The sequence below is a fragment of the Olea europaea genome, chromosome 20 (assembly GCF_002742605.1).
Source record: "Olea europaea var. sylvestris chromosome 20, O_europaea_v1, whole genome shotgun sequence".
Taxonomy (NCBI): Eukaryota; Viridiplantae; Streptophyta; class Magnoliopsida; order Lamiales; family Oleaceae; genus Olea; species Olea europaea.
The window spans coordinates 492,780-503,529 of NC_036256.1; the positions used below are offsets into that span (position 1 = coordinate 492,780).

Here is a 10,750-nt window from a genome sequence, read left to right on the forward strand (position 1 = left end):
TAATATTGTCCGACTCTCTAGTCCAACTTATCACCATAATAATGATTAATCAATCAGAAGGAAAAATGCAAATGGATTACAGCGAGTAATCGCAATTAAGCAATAAATTCAACTTCTAATATAAATTGTCCATGGTCACACCATCAACAGCAAGATTTTCACTTATTTTCTAAAATAAATAGGTGCATATTTCCATTTCTTAGAGGTAACATATGGCTATTCAATGGTTAAAAAAAAAAAAATGAAAAAAGAATAGTTGAATATTTATAAAACTTACTGCATTCCATCTAAATAGGTTCTTGTAGTCCCATTAAATGCTCCAGATAATGACGTTATGCTTAGTACCCAGTTCTCCGAAGTATTTTCATACCCCTCGAATGCCTGAAGTTAATTCGACAATCTCTTTCATTTACTATATCAAAGTTGTTTTATGTCTCATTGTTACCCAATTCATTTACTCAAAAACTCACCTTATCTGCGAGCATTTGCTGCAAAACCCGAACAACCTGTGCTCCAGCCGAATGTCCCACAAAGTGAATGGGGTGATCCTCATCCCATTCGGGGTAATGCCCTGCATTTTTGCAATTGTACCAGTCAAAAACACAAGAACATATATGGCATATTTGGTGCCAAAGATTAGATAACAAAGAAAAGCTAATATCTTGCTAATTATTCCGTCGAATCTAATCCAATACAGCATACCAAACGTGCACATAATTCCCATATCAGAAGATCTTAGCATACAACCGAGTTAAGAAAATTGCAGCAAAAGGGCAGTTATATTCCTACCCTTCTCGTAAATCCTCCCAAATTGAGAGTGCCCACAAGCCTTGCTATGTTCTTCTCCATAATCAACTTGCCCACCTTTCAGATAATAGAACAATTCTCTAGCCCTGAAACCTTTACTCCATCAAATATTGGAAAAGACAATACATAATAAAACCAGAAACGTCTATACCAAAAACAAGCATTTTATAATTGAATTCGAAAAACACCCACCTGTCATATATGCTTGTTAATGAGCCTAAATCAGGCACAAGAACCCTATCATCCTTTTTCTCTGCCCCAGCGAAATACGACAAACTCCCCAATCTCTACAAAATCATAAAGACAAATCCATTCTTGAAAATTGTCGAATTTCATAAACGTCAATGGAATCGTATATATATATATATATATATATAAACATTTATACATATATACATACCCCTTTGCCAAAACCAAAGATTCCATGAACTAACACAATGGGTGGCAAATCATCTACACTAGTTCTCTTTTTTGAATCATCCCCTTTCAATCCATTCTCCAAATTAGGCTTAAAAAACGAATCACTCACAGCCTGTGAGAGATCACCAGCTAAAGCTGTACTGAATATATAAAACCCATATGTCAAATGCACCACAGAAGTAACAAATAACTCAGTAAATTGCAAAGCTGAAATCCACCATCTAATCATCTTGTTATTTTCTTAAAAACCCACAAATTTTTATATCTGAATCTGTAAGATACAAACGCTTTTTTTCCTCAGAGAGAAAAGAGCCTTCTTGAAGAAAAACAACAGAAGGCTCTAGATCATCAAAAAAAAAAAAAAAAACCAAATATATAATCAAGAAACCCCCCTTCCCCGCCCCCCGGGTCCGCCCCAATGATGCCTATAGGGGGGCCAAAATGTAAAACAGATTCAAAAATTTTCAGACCCTTGAAAATGGGTTATTCATTTCTTCAATTCTTCTACCACAATTTTCTCATTGTCCACCTTTCATAAAGTCATAACGACCAAATGACCAATCAAGAATTTGTAGAGGAACGCCAGTCTAGAATAGGACACCTTGTAAAAAAAAAAAAAAAAAAAGAATTTGTAGAGGAACCTTTCTAGAAGAGGGATGGTCGAGATTGGTACCACGTGTCTTGGTGGTTACTGCTAAGGACAAATGGCGTAAAATAGTCTTAAGGGGACAAATACCTATAATCTAGGTCTATTGAGGAGATTTTGGTGAATAGGGATAATGATAGGATTAGAAGTGGTGAAATCTTGTTGCATAATCCAAGTTGAGCTTAGTAATATGGGAAAATTGCACCATTGGTCCTTTACATATTGTCTCGATAGCACATACCTTTTGACCTTTAAAATGAACAAATTGTCAACTATCCATCGTTATAGATAATTCCCATATCTGGCCCAAATAACTAAAACTATTCAAACTTTGATTAAATTATCACCTGACTTTTCGGATAACATGTCACATATTGGTGTTAAAAAATGAGCAAGTTAATTTGTCATTAAAAAGAGTACAATCCTAAGCTTATGTTCAAAACATGTATAATCTAGATATTGGTTCAAATTGTAAAGTAGAATTTACTATCGTAAAACTAGGAGCATGTTTGGTACGGATTCAAAGCCAATTAAAATCAATTTTTTGACCATTATTTCACTATTTTATTCGTCATTTTTGACTCACTTTATTTCTAGAAGTCAAAAAATCAATTAACAAATCTCTACCAAACAAGCACTAGATATGCTTGTACTAAGTGACGATATAGCCATTGCTTGGAGCACATTATTTGTCTCATTAAAATGAAAATTCTAGTCATTGTAAAATAAAATCTGACCCCACACGAGGTGAACATGCAACAAAAAAGGCTGGATGAGTTGGTTAATGGTCAAAATTTTTATTTTTTTTGTCCAATAATGTGCTTCAAACAGTGGCATAGAATAAATTTGGATAGTTTCAATCATTGAAACTAAATTTGACAACTAAGGTTTCTCATGAAAACTTGATTGGCTTCAAAATTTTATAATTGATTCAAGCCGTAAAGAAAAACCCATATTTGGGGAGTTAGATATATGAGAGTGATGATTTAACTTAAATTTCAATGGCTTAGATCATTGGAGACTAACACATTGTATTTTAAATGTTGAAGATACATTTGCCACCTGTGTAATAAATTAGGGACTAGTGATGTAATTGTACATATAAATATTCATTATTCAAATTTGGGTGGTACAGAAGAGATTCTAGGCGTTTCTTTCCAAGAATAATTTTGCTGTATCACAGCTGGAAGATTCAGTGGGTCAAACCAACCAAATCGCGTGGGTCCCACTTCTTATCCGAATCATAGCATGGTCATCCACATTTTACCATTAGTGCTGGGGCGTCACGCGCTTCATAAGTTCATTATATCAAAATAGTTTTAAAATTTTGACGGTGTTTTGTAGAGATTAAAATTATATTTTTTAATAATTTAAGATGGAATTTTTTTAAATGTGTGGTTGGAAAGTTGTGTTATTAATAAAAAATATGATTAATATTGATCATTTGATTTTGACTTAGATTAAAGGGACGTTTATTTCCCATTTTTATAACAATAAGAATGAAAAATATAATCGTTATGGATCTCATACAAAATATAGAAATTTAAATTTGGTGTCTTGATGTGATGGATAACAGTCATTTTTTTATTTTAATGAGGAAAGAATGGAAAACAATCATGGGCTAAAATCAAATTTTAATCCAAACCAAACATGAAAATGAAGAGATTTTTTTTTTAAATTGAAAATGATTTATTAGTAGTGAGTGATTAAAAATAAAGAAAATATTCTTTCAAAATACTCGAATATTGTTATTTTAATTTTATATTATATTTTCAATTTAATCTTTGTTTGATAGAGATTAAAATTTAAATCAATGCTAAAAATTAATTTTAACAATATATTTTATGATATCTACAATTTTTCAACTATGTACTTTTATCAATTTTCATAAAAAAATGATTTTAATCCCACCAAACGAGGATAAATAAAACCCTCAAAAAATATTAAAAAATTAATTAATTATGATGCGATGGATAGAGATTTTTAATCCTCATCCAAACCAATTCTCGCCTTGCTTCCCGAAAGTTCTCAACAAAGTAGAGACGGGCATGATCGCAATGACTAATTGCCTATTCTGTTGCCATCCATGATCTTTCAAGCCCTTTGAATCTTAACCCTGCCCTGCTAACTCATTTTCTTCGCCATAGGAAAATTACTTGCTTCCCAACAAGAACAAGAATTAATGAATCATATGACTGGCAAACAAATTGGTAACGATTTTCAAAGTATAAGGAAGGTCTTCATGCAATTTTAGTTCTCACGTTAGAGAACAATAATTTTTTAGCAAAGTAGTAATAATTCCCTACACCTACGAGAGATTGAATGGCAAAAAGAACGAATTAGGATTGCGAAGAAATTTAGACTCTTTTCAAGTAATATGTTATATGATACTTAAACAAAATGATACACTAAAACATGCATATTTCATAGCATGCTAACAGTCAAGGCTGCGACTCTATCCTAAAGTAGATCAAAGAAGAGTGTGAAACTTCTTGTTGGTTTTTGAAATTCAATTAGTTCAATTAATGTTCAAGGTAGGGTTATATAATTTTTATCTGCTCAATTATATTTATTAACACGATCTAATTATTGATATCTCTTTTCAAAGGATATTAAAAACATTTGTTAAGTAATATGTTATATAATACTTAAACAAGATGATACACTAAAACATGCATATTTCATAGCATGATGATGGTCAAGGATATAACTCTATTAAACATAAGGATTTTTACTATTCATACATCGGGGCGTCACCTCTCAATAAGCGGTCCATAATTTTTTTATTGGCCTTCTTTATTGTGAGGAGTCGTACACCGAAGTGTCGTTTGCAAAATAGCTAAATTCTAAACATAATCAATCTAAAACTTATCAATTAAAAATTTAATTTGTTTTATTTTTAAACAATATCCAGTCGTTCTTTTATATGTATTCAATGATGACAGGAGATGCGTTTCACCCACTTCTTCAGACGCACGTGGAGTTGGCGGCGGGTGCACATGGAAGTACCACGTTGTGCGCATTTATTTGACTGTTTTTTCCGGTTGGCGCATTTATTGTGGTGTTCAAATTGTTTGACTTTTTTTTTTTTTTTAAAGGCGGAAAAGAAAAACAGATCTTTATTTTTTGTTTTTCACTGTTTTATTATTATTATTATTATTTTTGTAATTTTGAGTTCTTTATTGTGTAAAGGTAATAATTAGGTCAGCTTCCTCGATCAACATTCTTAGTAGGGCACCGACCAGAAATGCCAAAATTAATCTCGATTTTCTCATTGTCTGCGACCAAATTGGCATGTGCAAAAATCAAAGGCAATTTATTTTATTTGACCTCAAGACGTATTCTTGTCAACTATGATCAAGTGTTAGTGATTAATATTTCATTTTAAATTTAGAAAAATAAATTTGCTAGAATGTTGGACTCGTCCGTTGACTTGAAGACATATTATTGCCAAGACTAATGAACTGTTCACCTCATGAAGTATTTTGACTTAAAGATGGATGAAATCAGTACAGAGTAGAATTAATATGGAACTAACGATTAATGAGTCAATTCAACTCCAAAGAGATGAATTTTCTTGAAGGTTGGATTAGCCATTTACCACAAGATGTAATCATTTCAAGACTGGTCGATCTTTCATCTCGTGACACATTTCATATAAAGATAAGGCTAGTTATATTTGGATATTTTTCAGTTATCAAAAATTGATTGTGTAGCTGTAGTATAGTTATCAAAATTACTACAAGTGCAATATATTAAAGGCATGTTGTGCAATTTTTTATTTTTATTTTGGAGAAAAAGAAAATTGCCAGAGATTATTGTTTAAAGACTCGGATGTGCTTTTGTACTTTGGGTCTTTATCTTTAGGGCCTACTTAATAAATGGTTAGCTTTGATTAAAAATGGCAAAAAAAAAAAAAAAAAAAATCCCTTGTACTCGATATTCGTGGGATCCACTTAATTTGGTAATCGAGGAGGGGACGGGGTGCGAGATTTCGTCCTGGGGCGAATATGGGTAACAGGGGCCCTGCCTCATTCCGTTTAATTTTTTTTAAGAATTCAATATTTTAAATGAAAAATTTCACAAAATTTCATTAATTCTAGAGACTCTGTTTCTGCTTCTTCAGTAGACTTTAAGTATAAAAAAAAAAAAAAAAGCCGTTGAACTGGACTGTGGGTCCAAATTGTGAGAAGAACAATAAAAATGATGTCTGCTTATAAAGACCTTAGTTTATCAAATATATTCGAATAATTTAACTTTTAAAAATTAATTAATTAATTAAAATTTTAATAACTATATTATTGTCCAACTTTAATAAATAGGAGCAATAAAATGAATTATAAAAAATAATAATAATAAACTGGTAACAGGGCTAATAAGGGCCCGAAAAAATGCTCGACAGGGGAACCCACTCTATTATCACTCTATTATCATATCTAACTTTGACAGCTAACTAAACCATAAATTTCTTTCACTCTCAAAAGTATTTATTTTTATGAGGAATGCTAAATGCACACCATAAGGGGCCCACAAATTTTTTATTCATGGTGAACCCCCTCATGTAAGAGGGTTGTACACCATACTATACAAACATTAATATTCTTGTTTCTTTTGATGCTATCATTATAATTATAAAAAAAAAAAAAAAAAGTTGAACTCCAACCTTGAGGACTCCCACCGCCCCGCCCCTAGAGCTTTGTGAGGGAGGTAAATCGTGGGAAGTGCTCCAACAGGTCAGGGAACAAGAGCTATCTGTATACTGCGCCTACAATGAGTCTAATTCCATGTCTCAGGAATCAAATTCCCACACTGCGACTGCTAACAAGGCATGAGATAACATCACTCCCGTCCTTTACACCACTGGACTATGCTTTGGGAGACGATGCTATCATTATAATTACTTTCACATGGTTTAGTAGCCACCGAATGCTCTATAGGCCAAGTGATAAAAATATGTTTCGTTGTTAAAGAAAAAAAATTAGAGTCCTAACCGCCTCTCTAGGCAAGACATGAACTCAAAACTGAGTCGAGTATTTTGGGTTGGATTTACACCTCTAATTTTATATCTAAATAAAGAATAATGTTATTCATCTCTATTGACGCACAATATTAGTTTTTGTTTGATGGCTTTTATTGAAAAAAAAATTTTGAATAATAATTTTTTAGGAAATGTGTGAGTAAAAATAGGAAGAAAAAAAAATTACGTGGAATTATGTGAATGTATAATTAAAAATGAATATAAGAATTAAAGAATTTTATTTTAAAAAAAGACAAATAGAGACGTGTTTATGTGCTAGTAAGATCATCGTCACATTATCAAATGTCTAAAAATACATTATAACTTTATCTTTCATTGTAGTATTCATGTTCCTGACTTTTTTCATCGATTTTTTTCTTTAACCTTCCATACATTAACACTTTTGTCTTCCATGATTGGTTTTTTTTTTTTTTTGTCCAAATATTAATTTCCTTGCTTTAAAATGAGGCGAACATATTTTATCCTCCATTTGTATATATTACAAGACATGAACTCAAAACTGAGTCGAGTATTTTGGGTTGGATTTACACCTCTAATTTTATATCTAAATAAAGAATAATGTTATTCATCTCTATTGACGCACAATATTAGTTTTTGTTTGATGGCTTTTATTGAAAAAAAAATTTTGAATAATAATTTTTTAGGAAATGTGTGAGTAAAAATAGGAAGAAAAAAAAATTACGTGGAATTATGTGAATGTATAATTAAAAATGAATATAAGAATTAAAGAATTTTATTTTAAAAAAAGACAAATAGAGACGTGTTTATGTGCTAGTAAGATCATCGTCACATTATCAAATGTCTAAAAATACATTATAACTTTATCTTTCATTGTAGTATTCATGTTCCTGACTTTTTTCATCGATTTTTTTCTTTAACCTTCCATACATTAACACTTTTGTCTTCCATGATTGGTTTTTTTTTTTTTTTGTCCAAATATTAATTTCCTTGCTTTAAAATGAGGCGAACATATTTTATCCTCCATTTGTATATATTATTTTTAAATATATTTAAAATATGATGGACAAATGAATCTTTTTACTCCCTCTTATGGACTTTTTGAGCGCAAATCATTATTAGAGATGAAATATGCTAGAATAAATCTATGTACAAATTTGTGCTTCAAAAAAAATGTACATGGCACTCACAAACGTGTGGGCCCTACCTGAATAAATAATGGCCAAAATTTAACCCAACCCCATGTGAGGTGTCGGTAGAACCCCTGTGCACCAAGCAACCTTCAATACGCTAAGTAATAAAATTGAAGACAAGAATACGATGACAAAAATTGAAAACGAACTGGATTGATCCAGAATGGATAGTTAATGATTGAAGTTAAGTATAGACAAATAAGTTTTCTGGTGGAAATTACATTACAACCAATTCAAAGAAAAAAAAAACAGTTCTAAAATCAGGTATAATGTTTCATTTTTCATTAATCAGGTATATAATATTAATAATAATATTATAAATTAATTTGTACACACAATATCTCTATCCTCTCTATCTCCACTCTCTATCATTTTTTCCACTCTCTTAATCACTTTATCCTCTATCGACTCCCCAAATACTCGCTGTTTGGCAATCAGCGCGCCTAGCAGAGCCGACATTGACAGCGCATCGAGGTGCCTCGATTCGACGGTATTATTTGTGGTGGTTTGGGGCAAATCATCTATTTTATTTGCGTTAGATTCTAAACCAGGTTCATCCATGGTTAGGTTGCTAAAAGTTTATTATTGATGAAATTGGATGGTTATCTGATTCGGGCTTCTTGGGATCAGTTGAATCATTTGACTGACGAAAATCAAGATTTTGGTACTGTAGTCCATTTTGTATGATCAGTTAACTTTCTGATTTGTTTCTTTTGTTTGGATTAGGCTTTTTTTTTTTTTTTTTTTTTTTTTGTTTGGGTTTTTTTTTTTTTTTTTTTTTTATGGTTCTGTAGTGTTTTTGTGGTGGTTTTGCTTTTGTTTTGAGGTTATTTTATGGTAGTGGTGGTGCTAGCGGTAGTCAAATGTTCATACCGTGTATGTCAAATGCTATGTTGATATCCCATGGTGGTGATAGGCCACAAGTCATATGTAGCAGGTCACGGGTCATTATGCACATGTCACATGTCAATGTCCACTGATAACATGTTATAGATTCAAGTTCACATGTCATAATTCATATGTTACAGGTTACAAGTCATATTGTATAGGTCGTAGATCAGATGTCATATTTCTTTGTGCACAGATAAAAGGTTAAAGATTCAAATTCACAGGTCAAAGTTCATTTAGTACAGGTCGCGTCATTTTATATAGGTACGGATCAATATCTACAAGTCACAGACCTAATAAAATTGATTACAGGCCATTGGATCAATATCACAGGTAACAGATTAACGTCTAAAGAGCACAGATCCAAGAGAAGTGGTCATAGGCCATTGAACCAACATCACAAATAACAATTTACATGCAATTTAAATCACACCACAAAAATTTACAAATTTACATTGGATTTGATCCATCCACAATCTCCATCTCCTCCACCACCTACACAACCACCGTCATCACCACCCACCAAGAATCACCTACCCACAGATTAGAAAACCACCAACAGTAAGGAAAATCACCAACAATCTTTGATCGCTGCCATATAAGCACTGCTACTCACTTCTTACTCATCCATCAAGTCCACATTTAGATCTGCCTACTAATCCACCACCAACTCTACATTCACTACCACCACTTACTCCTCCACCTAGTCCACTCCTCCTACTAGACCTCTACCTCCACCTCTACCTCTACCTCTTTCTCCACCAAGTTCACAACCTCCAAGACAGCTTAACTGTGCAAATTATTGGTTGCTAACTGTTGAGATTCAAACCGTGTTCTCATCACTTATAAAAGTGTGCTTCCAAATACTGTGGTAAATTCGTGTTTTGGATTAACACTTTTGGAAATAAATGGAACTGACCGGATTGAAACACGTGGCTATGTAATGACCCTTGGATGAGCTTCTAGATTGTTCCATCTCTAAATATCCCAAACATGCATTTTCAGCTCACTTGGAGGGTTTTTGAGTCAGCTGTTCATCTCTCTGTTCTCTCTCTTCTCTGCGTGAGATTACTCATTTTCTTGGTGATTAGGGTTCATAAATCTTGAGTGTTTTCAATGAATCAATGCGTGAATACTTTGTGGTATTATAGATCTACATATTAGTGTGCTACCCTGTGTGGTATTTGGATAAATCTATGTGATTCATAGTGTGCAATTCTGGTCCTTTGATAGATCTTTGTGATTTGTTCGATTTCTTTGTGGAATAGTGGTCTGTCGTGTAGCTCTTGCAAAGATAAGTCTTCGTGTTAAGTTCTTTGTAATATTTCTGGAATACTCTTGTATACTTGCTGCCGATTTTTTGGGCTATTAGTGCAACCGAGCTTTATCCATTTATAATGGATGCTCAACGGGGGATTAGGTGTTAGAAAGTGGTCGTTGAACCTCTGGGGCTACGGTCGAAAAATTCCTCGGGTTGAATTTTTATTTTCTACATTTATTTTTGTTATTGAATGGCTCGATCATAAAACTGTAGTTAATCTTGAAGTTTTCTCGTTCTTTCAGTGGTATCAAAGCCATGGCCTTTTGAATGATACCTGATCCTCGACAAAACTGTGCATTCGAATAGTGCCTCAAACTGTGTTAACTCGAGCAGAAGAAATTTGAGTTCTTAAATTCTTTTGGTGAGATCTTTCCTATACTTCGTGTCTGGTAATTTTATTTTCTGAACATTTTCCCTTGATTTACCTTGTACTGCAAAACCCTCTCGTGATTGGTCTTTGTCCAAAGACTCCAAGAAGT

General features: G+C 32.7%; 1 protein-coding gene across 1 annotated transcript in view; it reads right to left on the reverse strand.

The window, feature by feature from the left end:
- Nucleotides 1-1,773, reverse strand: part of LOC111369270 (lipase 1-like) — a 3,547-nt gene extending 1,774 nt beyond the window's left edge. The window contains exons 1-5 of the mRNA XM_022990721.1: nucleotides 1,208-1,773; nucleotides 1,000-1,094; nucleotides 790-893; nucleotides 471-571; nucleotides 277-381 (exon numbers count right to left, since the gene is read on the reverse strand). Coding sequence (XP_022846489.1) covers nucleotides 277-381; nucleotides 471-571; nucleotides 790-893; nucleotides 1,000-1,094; nucleotides 1,208-1,456 — 654 coding nt within the window. The 5' untranslated portion in view covers nucleotides 1,457-1,773. The remainder of the gene's footprint in view (nucleotides 1-276; nucleotides 382-470; nucleotides 572-789; nucleotides 894-999; nucleotides 1,095-1,207) is intronic.
- Nucleotides 1,774-10,750: the final 8,977 nt, after the last annotated feature.